Raw genomic sequence first — 16,650 nt, 5'->3', positions numbered from 1 at the left:
AATGAGTAACAGTCTTACCTCACTTGTAGCCTGTTTCCCCCACCCCCACGCCAAGGACTGCTACGTTTCTTACGGGCATAGTGAATGATGGGTAAAAATAGATCCTCAGAGTTCTGCCACGGTGGTGTTCCAGTCTGGATGATGGAGTTGCCGAGGCCTGGGTGGCTTCCTGGATCTGTGCAAGCCAAAGGAGTCTTTTAGAAAAGTCATAAAGCTATTTAACAGGAACACAACATCAAACGTAAGCTGACTCACTGGACTGTGTCCTTCCCAGAGTGGGCACTTGAGCCAGAGGGGACAGGTCCTTCTTCCTCATTTCACCAGTAGACTTCCTCCGTGCTTTCACCCCCCTCATGGCTGTCTTGATTTTCCGCCAGCCCAGATGGTTGAGTTCGGCGAGGTTGAGAAGCACGCAGATTCCACTGACAGCAAACATGAAGACCAAGAAAACAGTCTTCTCAGTGGGTCTTGACACATAGCACTCCACTTCTTTGACACAGGGGTACCTGTCACATTCAAAGATGGCAGGGACATTAAAACCATAGAGGACATACTGTCCTGCTAAGAAACCAATCTCCAGAGCATTTCTGAAAACCACCTGGATGATGTAGAAGCGGGAGATGCCTTCTTGGCGCTTGACCTTGGAGCTTTTTGTGGTTCTAAGTGGAGTGCTGGGTATCTCTTTGATTTCCGGACAGTCAGGTTCCTCCTTGGAAGATCCATCTAGGTTCTGGAGTAGAATCCCATTGACATTCTTTACTTTCTTGTTGTCCTTTACACAGTCCTTCTCCAAGAGTGGGTAGAGGAAGGAGTAGCGGTGGTCCTTCTGCTTGGCTGATTGGTGAACTGAGTAGGTGATGAAGCAGAGGCTTGGGGTGCAGACCAGAATGATCTGGAAAACCCAGTAGCGGATATGAGAGATGGGGAAGGCCTTGTCATAACAGGCTTGGTTACACCCAGGCTGCAAGGTATTGCACATAAACATGCTTTGTTCATCCTCGTATACTGTCTCGCCAACAATGGCAACGATCAAGATCCGAAAGATGACCACAACAGTCAGGAGTATCCTACGGTCCCAGGGGAAAAGAGAGAAAAGATGTGTAAATATAAAAATGATAAAACCAACACACATAAAAGAGGCAAGTGAGATTTCTAAGTCCAACCAATTATGCTACATTTATTAGTCCATATAATAATCCAACAAGGATAAACACTCTCTTCTGTTGTAGTCCCAACTAGGATCCCAGTTTCAGCAAGTGCCTTCCTCAGGGGACTAGTGAGCTAATTAGCCCCTCATCAGGGTATAGAGCAGGGATCTCAAAGTCCCTCCTTGAGGGCCGCAATCCAGTCGGGTTTTCAGGATTTCCCCAATGAAAATGCATTGAAAGCAGTGCATACACATAGATCTCATGCACATAGATCTCATTGGGGGAATCCTGAAAACCCGACTGGATTGTAGCCCTCAAGGAGGGACTTTGAGACCCCTGGTATAGAGGGACCGAACTGTGCAGCACTGGTCTCTGTACGATTACACTTCCTGGCGCTGCAAACTGACGTCAAACCTCCACGCTGGAGCAGTGTCATTCTTATGTTCTTGCAGGGCAATTTTTCTCGTGATTGTCAATTCCAGTCCTCCTTTGCGTTTCCTCTTGGAGGAATTTGCCATGTTCACAACAGAAAACCTACATTATGGCCTTTTCTCAGAATTTTGTCAGAGACCCAATACATTTGAGGGGCTCCCAGGCACTGAAAATACTGGAGGAGACTCTATGACATGCAGAGAAATCAGGGGTTAAAAGAGCTGGAGGTGGGCACATAAATAATATGACATTGAGGTGCCTCAGAAAGTCTGGAGATGCCCCCGCTAGAAGACTCCCGCAGAACTGGCCTTTGTAAGTTAAGGAGTAGAAGGAGGGAAAATTTCTGTTATTGGGCTCTGTGCTAGAAATATACAGCTGGTGAAGACTGAGCTCAGCTCTGCCTTGGAATTGGCATTTATTTCCCAGCTTAATGAGAACATGTGCTTGGGTGTTTTTGTGGTTTGTATTTTTTTCAAAGCTCAGCTAAAAAAAGAAAAAGCATATTTCTGCCTCTCGAGGAAGCGTGTCCTTTGCGTCCCGGTGGGATTTACGCTGCTGTCTGCTCTGCAGGCTTTTTTTTCCCTTTGCATTGGCTGCTTCAGGGAAACAGCACAGGTACAGGTTATACTGTTCTCTGACATATACCAGGACCTAATGATAAGGAGAGCCAGTCATTTCTCTGGCCTTTTTCATTTATTTCTCTTATGTGACAATGACAGTCCCTCTGGGGCAGTGGTTGTGTCTCACTGCTAGAATGAATAATACCAATACCAGGCACCTTTTCGAGATTGCCTTGAACTGAAGAAAGTGAGACTTGTTAGTTCTAATTTTAGAAATGTCTTCTGGTTCCTTGTGTGTCTGAAGTTGGATTTTGCTCAAGTAGGGTACGTTTCTGCCACAAGAATATTTTATGGAATCTGCTTGCTGTCTCTGTTATTTTCCACTTCAGAAATCCCTCTGCATATATTAAATGGTTTATGGATTATGGTTTATTTGGTGATTAATATACCGCTCTTAATACCTAGTATAACACAGTTGGTGATCAAAATAAAACAGAAACATTAAATTATAAACATTAAAAACAGGCAGATAAAAATACCAAAATTGTACAAGAGCAGGAAAGTACCCATAACAAGAAAGGAAGAGATACCATAATTTAATGTCTGTATTTATAATAATAATAATAATAATAACTTTATTCTTATATACCGCCATACCCAGCGAATTCTAGGCGGTTTACATCAGTTAGCAAAAGACCTGCATTGACAAGCAGATTTACAACATGTCACAAGCAGATTTACAATGAATTACAACAATTTACAACAGTCTGCAAAGAAGGGTGGATTTACAACGATTTATCAGAAATTGCAGCTTTGATCGAACTAAACAAAGGATGTAGAGAGTAGGAAAAAGGGAAGGTCTAGTGAAGGAGGAGAGGAGCAGGGGTGGGCGAGGTGTTATGTGGGGTGAGGGGATAATTAAGGGTCGTGTTTGCTGAATAGATAAGTTTTGCCCTGAATATTTACCGCAGGCAGACCCCCTAAGTCCGACCAGACTTGTGGTTAGTTCTATCAACATGTCAAGAAAAAAAAGCAATTTTGGAAAGAGGCATGTAAATAGAGAATTTAAGATGACTTCTATTGGGACAGTAGGACTCCTGTAACAGATTTGCCATAGATTTAACAGTGAATTGCAATGGTATTGAGTGTTCATATAACAGATCTTCTGTAGGTTAGAGGTAACTTGCAATGGTACTGAGTGCTCCTGTAACAGACTTGGATCGGATTTAGTCTCTGTCTCACAAATCTCCAGTCAGAATGATTTTAAGTCACTAGAACAGGCCTTCCTCAGGCCCCTGGAGCAAGCATGGCTTTTAGGACATCCACAATGAATATGCAGAAGGAAAATTGGGTTTCCACTGTAGGCAAATTTATCTCATGAATAGGCATAATGAATATCTTGAGAGCCAGGTTGGCTGTGGGTTGCCCAGAGCAGGTTTGGACTAGAAACTGCTCCTGTGTATATCTTGCACTTTAGGGGTGAGTTTGCCTCGGGGATGTCACTACAAGCTTCACAGATGCCTAGAACAAACCTTCCGTAGGCTCTGCATGCTCCTGACGGTCCAGAGACAGCTGATAGCCTCATTCCCTTAGGGTGAGACTCTGCTGAGCTCCACAGATGCTGCCACTTCCATATATGACCAAATTCAAATGACATATTCAGGGCAGACACTAGTGTGGCGTGTTACTGGCTACAGCTGAAAACAAAAGGAATTGACCCCAAGATATCCACAGAGAAGAAAATCCAGAGAAAACAAAAAAAACCTCTGTGGAGTGACAATGTTCCTAAATGGAAACGCAGACCGTGTTGGATCCTGTATCCCTAGCGGACTAGATCCTTTAAGGCTTTTATGTGGATAACCTATTTTTATGTGGATGAATTTATTTTTATGTGGATGAAACTATTTTATGTGAATGATTTTGGTGTACCTTTGGACTCTTTCAAATAAAGTCCATTTAGGAACATCGTCACTCCACAGAGTTTTTTTGGTTTTCACTGGTTACAGCTGACCAGTGGCAAAAGAAGGACAGAATCTAGGAGTCACTCCCCCTGAGAGAGACATGAAGAGGCCCTTTGTGACCCCCCAAATATCACTAATAGGTGAAAGCCTCTTTTCCTCTGGACTTCTTTCATTTCGTATTTACTCTGCATCTACTGCCAGACAGTGTATTTTTTTTCTAGCAAAAAAGGCGCGGGTCCTCAAATGCCAGGCCATTGTTCAGGGCTGGGGTAATCACTGAGGGACCCGTCCCACAATAGCCAGGCCCCCTCAAACCAACTACAGAGACCCTGATTCTAAAAAAGACACCTAAAGTTAGGCACCTAGATTGGTGTGCTTAGCCGATCGAGACACCAATAATAGGCTCCTTTTACTAAATGGCGGTAGAGGTTTTTACCATGGGTCGGTGAGTTAAATGCTCTGACGCTCATAGGAATTCTACGAGCATCGGAGCATTTAATTCGCTGGCCCGCAGTCGAAACCTCTGCCACCGTTTAATAAAACCCAGCATTATTTAAAAATTGGTGCTGATAACAAGCAATTAACACTTCATAATTGGCTTAAATTAAAATTGAGTGGCAGGTGCCTAACTCAGGGCTAAATGCACTAAAGTCTCTAAACAAAGTTTGACTGGTTTAGCAACCGATTGGATTTGCCAACCATCTGCACAACATGACTTACCGCGTGATTTTCCGTGCGGTTTAAAAAGCAAAGCAAAAAAACAACCAACAGGAACTGCAGTAAGGATGCGAAGCCAAAAAACCTAAACTGCAGTTTTGTTTTTTGGAAGGGTTTCCATTCTTTGATTCTGTCATGCAAATGAGGACATTAATATTAAAGCCAGGCATCCAGAATCAGATCGGTATTACTGACCCGGAACAGGTCTGCCTGTTTTTTTCTTTATTTTCTATGGGCACAGATGTGCCCATATGAAAAAAATGCTGTACCGACGATCTCCCATCACAAATGATGCCACCTCCCCTGACGAACCCCGGTATAAAATAATCAGCAGGAGGGATTTCTACTCCCTCCTACCACCGCAAACCTTCCCGCACTGACCCCCTTCCAGCAAGGACCCCCCAAACTGACCCCTCCCTTTCCCTACAAATTGGCAGGAGGGATGCCCACTCCCTCCTGCCGCCACAAACCAACCCCCCACACTGACTCCACACACACCATAACTCCCTCCCGCTCTACTTCTAAAAAAAAAAAATAAATTGGAAGAAGGGATGCCCACTCCCTCCTGCCACCAGATGCCCCCTGGTCCCCACCCCCAAACCATACCCCCACACCCCCGATCCTCCCCCGTACCTCAAAAATATATGACAGAGGTGTGCCTTGAGATGAAAAAGGTTTGCAATCTATGGCCTAAGTTATCCAGTGTTTAGAACTGACATACTGTGTATCCCTCCTGCTCACAGGCCTGCCACTCCAAAATGGTGGGCCTTCCCCATCCCAGTGCAGGGGAAGGGCCTTAGTCATCTGATCCAATCAGGGCCTTAGGCTCTTCCCTCTGTATCCCAGGATACAGAGGGAGGAGCCTAAGGCCCTGATTGGCTTGACTGTATAACACATGCAGAACATCTGTGCCATTAAAAAAAAGAAAAAGCCCCAACAGCTGAGTGGCAGGAGACTGCTTTGGGGCTTTCCATGCCACTCAGCTGTTCGGGCTTCCTCATTCCGGCTCTTCGTATGTGTCAAAGTTGCTGATAAGATAGGATTACGGTGAACCTCCATGCAAACCATTTGCATGCAGACTTGTTGGAACATCAATCTCTGTTCCAGAGCTGGCCAAAAAAATCAGCCAACAGAGATTCATACGGTCTCAATGACCGTGTTTTGTGCATCTAGCCCTCAGTAGGCACCTACCACGTTCAGGTAGGTGCCTAGCCTAAGGTGCCTACCAGAAAGTAGGAGTGGTTAGGGGCAGTTGTGGGCATGTTTTGCATGTAGGCATCTAACTAAGGTGCTGGCATGTAGGCCAAGAAAACCCTGGCATAAATATGAGGGTTGCTGAAAAGTTCTCAGCCCAGCCAAGAAGAGAATGATGTGGAGCCATGAAACTTACAAGTTATTCCACACTTTTCTGGACTCTTTTTGTTTCAATGAGGCAAATGCATGTAGTAAATGGGCACAAGTATAGGGAAACCAAGCCATTGTGACATCACCGATGAGGCTCTTAGGCATTGGTGTAATGAGGCATTATGACATCACAATACGAGGGACTGCTGAAAAGTTCTCGGCCCAACCAAGACGAGAATGATGTGGAGCCATGAAACTTACAAGTTGTTTCACACTTTTCTTCACCCTTTTTGTTTCAATGATATGAAATGAAAAGAAAAATGTCAAGAAAAGTGTGGAATAACTTGTAAGTTTCATGGCTCCACATCATTCTTGTCTTGGTTGGGTTGAGAACTTTTCAGCGGCCCCTCATAGAGTGTGCCTAAGGTTCAGGCTCTTACCATTGCCTAAGTCTACTTTAGATGTCTGTAAGTGCAATTCTACAAACAGTTCCTAAACCGCGTTCCTCAGTACCTATGTTATAGGTGCCGTTTGTACAATCAGGGCCGGAACTGGTGTACAGAGCCTAGGATATTACATAAATATTTGGGAACCATGGGTCAATTTTAGCAGGCATTGGAAAAGGTGTCGATACTTAGATGCCAGGTCATCCTTCAGAGGTGGGGTTACTGAAGGACCTGGCCAACAAAAGCCAGGCCTTCTGCAGCCAACCACAGAATCTATGAAAAGGCAGCACTGGTGTGCAGAACTTGAGTTCTTTTTATTAATACTTGGGATGGCTTGGGGAAATCCACTGTTTATTCCTCGGATAAGCAGCATAAAATCTGTTTTACTAATTGGGGATCTAGCTAGGTACTTGGGACCTGGGTGACCACTGTTGGAAACAGGATACTGGGCTTGATGGACCTTCAGTCTGTCCCAGTATGGCAGCTCTTATGTTCTTATGTGAGCCAAGTATAGGATAATCAAGCCATTGTGACATCACTGATGAAGTTGATTCTTAGGCATTGGTGGAATGAGAAATTATTACATCACAATCTCAGCTCTGGAATGTTGCTACACTTTGGGTTTTTGCCAAGTGGACCTGGGTTAGCCACTGTTGGAAACAGGATACTGGGCTTGATGGACCTTCAGGCTGTCCAGCATGGCAATTCTTATGTTCTTGGGTCAATTTTCATGGGTCATGGGTCAATTATGTTCTTGGGTCAATGTTCATGGGTCAATTTTAGAAGGCAATGGAAAAGGTGCCAGTACTCAGTACCCCAAGCACCTCTTGAAAAAAAAAATCCTGCTGCCAGACCTGATGCATGAATTACAGGGTTAAATGCAAGTAAATGACTGAGTATCCTGAGTCCTCCACTTCTAGAGGTGACGGGATCTAGGTCCCTGAACCCATTCCCTGGGTTCTCTAATCCTAGACGCGACAGGCTTTGCCTCCCAGTGCCCATCTTCTAAGTCAGGGGTGTCCAACCTGCGGCCTGTGAAGTATTTTGTGCGGCCCCAGTCGAGGACGATGCAGTGTTTTCCTCTGCTGCCCCTGGGTGTTTACCGTCTTGCCGGCTCCCTCCTGTCTTGCTGCAGCGTTTGCGCATTTGTGCGGCCCCAGAAACATTTTATTCGGCCAATGCAGCCCAGGGAAGCCAAAAGGTTGGACACCCCGGCTCTAAGTCGTCCAGTCCTACAGGAGACAGGTTCTGCATCCCTGTACCTATGCCCTGAGATACTCAGTCATCCAGAGCAACAGGCTCTATATCCTTGTGGTCATCCCCTAAGTCAGTTTTTCAACAGGTGTGCCGAGGCACATTGATGTGCCATGGCTAGTCCATAGGTGTGCCGCAGGAGTCTGAGGGTCAATTATTAGCAGAGCCAATTTTTGGACCAGTGTTCCTTTTAAAAATTTTATTGTCTTGGAAGACAGCTGAAGATCAGGGAGGTGAAGGTGGCCTTCTCCGAGATCCTCCCAGTACCAAGAGCGGATGGAAAGAGACAAGGGGAATTGCAAGCTATTAACGCCTGGATGAGACGATGGTGTGAAGAAGAAGGCTTTGACTTCGTGCGCAACTGGACGGCGTTCTGGGGAAAAAGCAAGTACTACAGAAAGGATGGACTACACCTCAACAAGGAAGGAGCAAGAGTATTGGCAGGCAACATGAAGAAGGCCATCGAGAAGGCTTTAAACTAACAAATAGGGGAAAGCCGACAGTCGACCACCAGTCGATGGCACGGACAACAGGATGCCCCGATGAAGAAACCATGGGCTACTACTCATACACAGGAGGGGACGACCTCACAGCAAATAAGGAAGACAAGGCAGGAAGGGACAACTCAGACACGGGAGGGGATGACCGTACAGCAAACAAGGGAGACAACTGGAGCGGTTAAGGAAACCGTGAAAGAAACAGTAGAGACAGTAAAGAGTAGGAAGTCCAAAAAGGTAACACGAAGAGAACTCAAATGTATGTATACGAATGCTAGAAGTCTAGGAAACAAAATGGGGGAACTAGAGACAATAGCAAGATATGATAAGTTGGAAATCATTTGCATAACAGAAACATGGTGGAATGAAGAAAACAAATGGGACACAGTGCTACAGGGATACAAACTATATAGAAGAGATCGAGTAGGGCAGAAAGGTGGAGGTATTGCCCTATATGTTCAGGAAGGAGTAGAATCTGTTGAAATGGCTACGACGGAAACGAAAGAGAAGCTAGAGTCCCTCTGGATCAAGATTCCTGGCCAAAACAGCGCAGACACAAAAATTGGCCTTTACTATCATCCCCCAGGACAGGCGGAGGAAACTGACTCAGAAATGATAGAGGAAATCAAACAAGAATGCAAGACGGGCAATGTAATAATATTGGGAGACTTCAATTTCCCGAGGATAGACTGGAAACTAGGAACCTCCAACTGCGGCAAGGAGACCAAGTTCCTGGAAGCGCTAGGGGATTGCTTCCTGGAACAAAGGGTAAAAGAGCCGACAAGAGGCAACGCCACCCTGACTTGGCACTAAATGGCCTCACGGGTCCGACAAAAGAAGTAGAAGTTACAGTACCGCTGGGGACGAGCGATCACAATGTGATCAGCTTTAAGCTTGACATCGGGAATAGAAAACATGCCAAAACCTTAACCAAAACCTTAAACTTTAAAAAGGGCAAATACGATCACATGAGAGCCATGGTGAAAAAACGACTCAAGAAAAAGGTGGACAAACTTGAAACGGTAGACCAGGCATGGTCCCTACTGAAAAATACTATCACAGAAGCACAAAATCTCCACATTCCGAGGATCTCCAAAGAGGGGAGAACAAAAGGTAAGGGAGAACCGGCATGGCTTACCAGACAGGTGAGGGAAGCCATAAAAGAAAAGAAGGACTCTTTCAAAAAATGGAAACACATGAAAACAACCGAAGCATGGAAAAAACATAAAGATGATCAGAAGAAATGTCACAAGGCGGTGAGGGATGCCAAAAAGGACTATGAGGAAAAAATAGCGCAAGAGGCCAAAAACTTCAAACCCTTCTTTAGATACGTGAAAGGGAAAAAACCCACAAAAGAGGCGGTGGGACCCCTGGACGACCAGGGAAGAAAAGGGTACATCAAAGAAGATAAACAAATTGCAGACAAACTAAATTCCTTCTTTGCGTCCGTCTTTATGGAGGAGGATACCGCAAAAATACCAGAAGCAGTGAAAGTGTTTAGTGGAGTAATAGAAGACAACCTCACCACAGTTGAAGTGGAGTTGGACCAGATATACTACCAGATCAACAAACTTAAAAGTGACAAATCCCCTGGACCGGATGGAATTCACCCGAGAGTTTTAAAGGAATTGAAGGTTGAAATTGGAGAGCTATTGCAAAAACTTGCCAATCTGACAATCAGAACTGGACAGATACCAGATGACTGGAAGATAGCGAACGTCACGCCAATTTTCAAAAAAGGATCAAGAGGGGAACCGGGCAACTACAGACCTGTGAGCCTTATGTCTGTCCCTGGAAAGATGGTTGAAGCACTGATCAAGGATAGCATAGTCCGGCACCTAGATACACACGACTTGATGAAACCCAGTCAACATGGGTTCAGGAAAGGGAAATCATGTTTAACGAATTTACTTCAATTTTTTGAGACCGTGAACAAGCAAATTGATAGTGGAATGCCGGTGGACATAATATATTTGGACTTCCAGAAAGCGTTCGACAAAGTTCCACATGAAAGACTTCTCAGGAAACTACAAAGCCATGGAATAGAGGGAGATATACACAGGTGGATAGGCAAATGGCTGGAAAACAGAAAGCAGAGAGTGGGCATAAATGGGAAGTTCTCAGACTGGGAGAAAGTGACTAGTGGTGTGCCCCAGGGCTCGGTTCTTGGGCCGATCCTATTTAATATTTACATCAATGACCTGGAAGAAGGAGTATCCAGTGAGATCATTAAGTTTGCAGACGACACAAAGCTATGCCGGGCAATCAGATCGCAGGAGGATAGCGTGGAACTCCAGAGCGACTTGTATCAGTTAGAGAAATGGGCAGAGCAATGGCAGATGAATTTCAACGTAGAGAAATGCAAAATAATGCATTTAGGTAGTAAGAATAAGGAACACGAGTATAGAATGTCAGGCGCAACTCTGGGTAAGAGCGAACAAGAAAAGGACCTGGGTGTACTGATAGATAGGACCCTGAAGCCGTCGGCACAATGCGCGGCAGTGGCAAAGAAAGCAAACAGAATGTTAGGCATGATAAAGAAAGGAATCACGAGTAGATTGGAGAAAGTCATAATGCCGCTTTATAGAGCAATGGTCAGACCACACTTGGAATACTGTGTCCAACATTGGTCTCCCAACCTAAAGAAGGATATAAAACTGCTGGAGAGGGTGCAGAGACGAGCAATGAAGTTAATAAGAGGTATGGAGAACTTGGAATATGAGGAACGACTCAAGAAACTGGGACTGCGAGGGGACATGATCGAGACGTTCAAAATGCTGAAAGGCATCGATAAAATAGAGCAGGAAAATAAATTATTTACATTGTCCAACGCGACACGGACAAGAGGACATGGTTTGAAGCTAAGGGGGGATAAGTCCAGGACAAATGTCAGGAAGTTCTGCTTTACACAGCGAGTGGTAGGCGCCTGGAATGCTCTCCCAAAGGAGGTTATTAAGGAATCCACTGTGCTAGGATTCAAAGGCAAATTAGATGCACATCTCCTTACGAGAGGCATAGAGGGATATGGGTGACTAAAACTACATCAGGTGTATACCTGACTGGGCCTCCGCGTGTGCGGATCGCCGGACTCGATGGACCATGGGTCTGATCCGGAGATGGCAGTTCTTATGTTCTTATGTTCTTAGCGGTCAGTGGCAATGAGCAGTGATTCATACAACCTATTTGCACCAACCCCGGAGCCTTCATATAGGTGGGAAGACATCAGAGAGTAGGCTCCAGGGTCACTTCTCACTACCGCTGACCACTAGAGACAAGAAAACTTTTTAAAGGTACCGGGGGGGGGGGGGGGGGGGATGCCTGGACACTGGCTGGAGAGGGGCAGGAAGAGATACAGAACTATTTGTGGGGAAGGGGGAAGAGACGGTAGATGCTGGATTGTTTGTTGGGGGGTGGGGGGAAGGTAAAATGCTGGACCACGTGTAGGGGTGTGCCTTGCCAATTCTAGCACCCTGTATGTGTGCCTTGAGATGAAAAAGGTTTACAATCTATGCCCTAAGTCATCCAGTCTTTAGAATTGACGGACTGTGTATCCCGGTGCCCTCCAATCATCAAGGTGACAGGCTCTGGGTTGCTGTGCCCACATGTGAGTTCCCTAGTCCTGTGCCCCTGAGCCCTCCATTCCTTCAGGTGACATGCTTTGCATCCCTGCCCCATCCCCTGAGTTATCCAGGCTTAAAGGCGACAGGCTCAGAAATAGAGAGCCTATCGCCTAAATCTTGTCTAAATTTCGTATTATTTATCAACATATAATCAAGCCGATCCCTGATACCCCCATCTCTCCTACCCTCTGCTATTCTTGTTCTCAGACCATCCCCCCTCCCCCCATGGCTTGGCGTGTTCACCATTCCCTCCCTTGAGCCAGTGGACTTGGTACTGATGGCAGCAGCGGGTGGTGCCAGCACGCAGCGCTAATGAATCCTCTGTCTGCAGGCAGTGCCATGATTTCCTTCAGCGTGCTTTCATCCTGTGCTCGTTACACACACCGCCCACTGATTAACAAGAATTAGGATAATGACAATGATTACCATTCACCTTGCACGCTGAAGCACGCTATCTGCACCACGACTGCTTGCCAACGGCCGTCCGGTAAGTGATAAACGCTGTTAATGAGGAGGGGGGGGGGGGAAAGATTTTGGCATCTCTCACCTAGCCTGACTTCTGACCCAGTCCTGTGTCCCTGTCCTCACCTTTGCATCCTTGATGCCGTGCAGGAACTCTACATCCCCTACGACAGAGGACCACTAGCCATTTGGGTTTTTGGGACAGCCCTAATGAATATGCACGGGGCAGATCTTCAATTCATGCAAATCTCTTTCATGCATATTCATTAGGGCTATCCTGAAAACCTGACTGGCTGGTGATCTCTGCAAGACTGGGGTCTATTTTTCTAAGACCATTATTGCAGAGGAATCCATCTTCGCTCCTTGAAACAGACATGTTTTTTTCCTCCTGTTCCCTGGACACTGCATGTCAGAAATGGCTGTCACTACATTTTTTTTGTACTTTTACAAACATTCAAGTTTTACTTTCTCCACCCGTCACCTACCCTATTTTGTGTTCATAAACCTCTACTACCTCTGCTCCTTGTTATGAAGCATAGGGACAAGAACTGGGCTGAAAGGCAGATGAAGAGGCAAACCCCCTCAGACAAGGGGGGGGGGGGGAAATAAAATTTAAAGTTCACAGCCCCTTATCAAACCTCGGCTTCTCCCGGGTCACATTTCCTCAGGTGTTCCGGGGATATTGCTAACGAGATGCTGTGGATTTTTCTCAGCTGCACCGGAGTGGACTCTCCGCGGCTGAAAAATGCAGAGCGCAGCAGGGGCTGAAAAAAATTGGAGCAGGTTGCAAAAAAAAAAAAACACCACAAAAAAATCCAAACAAACGCACGCAAAGAGCACAGGGGGAGAAAAAATACTGTCAGAGACGCCGGCGAAAGGGAGAGAGAAGGCGAGGGCTGAGAACCCTGAACATATCGGGGCTCCTTACCTTCCTATCATGGTCGAATGCTGCTGCACAGCGGCCTCCAGAAGCCTCTCCAATATGGTCCACTCACCCATAGCGACTGCCCGCACCCCCTCCGAGCCCACAGCACCCGCGGAGAAATGCGCCTCTCAGCCGAAGGCTTGCTCACCGCTGCTCCCCCATCCTCCACTGACGGGGAGACAGGGACCCCCCCCCCCTGGCTTCGTCAGGGCATCCAACCAGAGCATCTTCCCTCCACACCCTCCCCCCCTCCTTCCTCCTCCAGTCTCTTCCCGTTCGCAGATGGGGAGCTGTGGGCATGAATAGATTCACAAGTTACACCTCCCCCACCCACCTGACTGGTGTCTGGGCATCTTCACTACCACCTGCTTAAGCTCGCCTCGAAGTGGTGCTTGTCAGTGGCGAGGATGAGCAGAAATTTGCCTCCTTCCCCTTCACCATCACTCTCTCCTTAATCAGGGTAAAAGAGTTTGCCTTCTGCTAAAGGGAAGCAGGGATCTGGGAGGGGACACCAAACATTTTGGTGGCAAGTGGCAGGGTGCACAGATTCTATATATTATTCCATTACATAAGGATTTAGGAATCACTAATAGGAGCTCGATGCCATTTCCAAATTAGTAAGAGACCGGCCCATCTCCAGGAATTGCAATTCTTACATTCAAATCTGTGAGGGTTTATCTTTCTAACAGACCCTCCTTTGCTACTTAGGAGGTCAAATAATCTGCCCTCCAGCAGTTAATAATATGACTTTTAAAAAAAATCTTTATTGGATTTTCATATCTGTCAAAAAGTGCATTGACAACTTATTTCTAGTGAAAGTTTATTTGCAAATGGGGAGAGGAGGGTGGTTTATAGTTTACTGTGGGTTTAATCAAAAGAAAAAGAATATCTATATTGTATATTTTTGATTAAATGTTAAAGGAAAGGGGTGGGTGGGAAGGGAATAAATTTATATATTAGAAAGAAATTCAAGTGTTGTATTTAATTTATTATTTGTACACTTGATGTAAGATTAAAAATGAATAAAGAATTTTTAAAAAAGTGCAATATAGTATTTATCCCATAAAAATAATCAAATAATAATAATAACTTTATTTTTATATACTGCCATACCGTAAACAGTTCTAAGCGGTTTACAAGGGAAGAGACTGTATACAGACAGCGACATTACAGAGAACTTTCAAAATTACATTGGCATGTTAAGTTTAGTCAGGTTTATCTGGAAGTGTATTGGAAGTACATCAGGTTGAAGTGGGGTCAGAGAAATCTGTCAAAGAGGTAGGTTTTTATTGACTTTCTAAACGTTCAGTACGAAATTGCATATACTCAATACCAATACAACAAAAAAAAAACCCCACCCAACCAATATTTCATCAAGGAATCATACAAAAGATATACCCCCCTCCCCGGATGTGCAAGTACTATACCAGCAGAAATAAGGATAAACGAGAATTATAACAAAAGACGTCAATGGACCCCAGAATAATTTAAATATTTTAGTATGCCCTAGCAATTCAGCATTCATTTTCTCATACTTATAACTTAAACATAAGTTCGCCCACCAAAAAGTGAAATTAAGACGATCCCAATTTTTCCAATTACAGGTGACCATTTGCATAGCTGTCCCTGTCATAATTTTAAAAAGCCGGCATTTATATCTGTCCATGGGGGGCTTAAAATGCAATATTGCTTCACATATGACTACCTCATATGTCAATGGAATCGAAGATTCCAGTATGTTATTAATCTGACCCCATATTGACTTCCAAAAGTTGAGTATCAAAGGACAATAGAACAGTAGATGATCCAGTGTCCCTATGTCTAGATGACAGTGGCAGCATCTATTAGATTTGGAACTATCTACTTTCTGCAGACGAACAGGGGTCCAAAAACTTCGATGTAATAAAAAAACAAACCCCCATGTTTGTCTCATAGATGCTGATGCTGTACACCTCATCCTCCAAGTCCAAATTTGTGGCCATTGAGACGCAAAAACATGCTGCTTGATCTCAGTGCTCCAAATGTCTCTAAGACACGAACATATCAATAATATAGTCAAAATATGTTTTTATAAATTGCGTTTAATACGATCAATTGCCAAATTTCTTGAGCCCAAATCGATTAATATTCTGATACATTCACTGATTATAGCTAAAATGGATTACTGCAACTCACTACTACTTAACATCTCCCAAAAAGAAAAAAGAAGACTTCAACTTATCCAAAATACAGCTATTAAACTAATTTATAACGCTAAGAAATATGACCACGTCACGCCATTATTGATCGATTCTCACTGGCTCCCTATCAATCGTCACATCCTTTTTAAGCTCATGCTGCTAATATTGAAAACCCTAACCTATAATGAACCTTAATTCATAGCCAGAATGTTAATACCCCATAAGACAATACGTCCACTCAGGTCATCCTTCCAAAATCTCTTATCTATACCCTCTTTGAAAATAGTAGGCACGAGAAGATCCGATATGTTCTCTGTAATGGGCCCCCAATGGTGGAATTAATTACCACATTATATTAAAAATGAAAAAGACCTCTCCTCCTTTAAAAAATCGTTAAAATCTTATCTTTTTAAAGATGCTTATAATACTTGAACTTTAGATTTGCTTAATATTTTTAAATTTTAACTATCCCATTTCCTTTTGTTCTTTTCCTTTTTTGTTTTTCTTCTAAATAGAATTGTAACTTCCCCCCCCCCTTCCTCCCAACTCAAGTTTGTCTTGTCTCTAAGAATTTTGTCATTTGGTTTGTCCTTTTTGTAATTCACACTTTTCTTTTAATAATTTTGTACATCGCTTAGCAAACCGATTAAGCGATCCATCAAATTCTAATAAACTTGTAACTTGTTTTTGGCTTTTTATTCAAGAATTCAGATATTAATTTATACCACTGGGCGGCTTGATGTCCTAGGAAATCTGTCTGGAAGCACAGGAACTGCAAGCTATAATTCTTTAAATTTCGCCAGTCAGGGAACCCTTTCTGAATGGCTTGCTTCCACTGCAACCACTTATAAATCTGAGACTTTGAAATACCAAAAGATTGTTGCAGTCGTGAAAAATCAAGCATTTTTCCATTTGATATAACATCATCTAATGTACGTATGCCTGCCTGTATCCATATGATAGAGACTTACAAGATCATGAAGGGCATAGAGAGAGTAGAGAGGGACAGATTCTTCAAACTTTCAGAAAATAAAAGAACAAGAGGGCATTCGGAAAAGTTGAAAGGGGACAGATTCAAAACGAATGCTAGGAAGTTCTTCTTTA

At 44.3% G+C, this 16,650-nt stretch overlaps 1 protein-coding gene across 1 annotated transcript; it reads right to left on the bottom strand.

The window, feature by feature from the left end:
- Positions 1-235: 235 nt before the first annotated feature.
- LOC117366233 (gap junction delta-2 protein-like) lies at positions 236-13,440 on the bottom strand. The gene is made up of 2 exons (XM_033957491.1): positions 13,370-13,440; positions 236-1,067 (listed from the first exon to the last, which is right to left on the bottom strand). The coding sequence occupies exons 1-2, from the start codon at positions 13,438-13,440 to the stop codon at positions 236-238; spliced, it is 903 nt and encodes a 300-aa protein (XP_033813382.1).
- Between the last annotated feature and the right edge of the window lie 3,210 nt (positions 13,441-16,650).

The sequence above is a fragment of the Geotrypetes seraphini genome, chromosome 8 (assembly GCF_902459505.1).
Source record: "Geotrypetes seraphini chromosome 8, aGeoSer1.1, whole genome shotgun sequence".
Classification (NCBI taxonomy): Eukaryota; Metazoa; Chordata; class Amphibia; order Gymnophiona; family Dermophiidae; genus Geotrypetes; species Geotrypetes seraphini.
The sequence above is the reverse complement of the archived record's forward strand: the minus strand, read 5'-3'. Positions and strand labels throughout refer to the sequence as shown.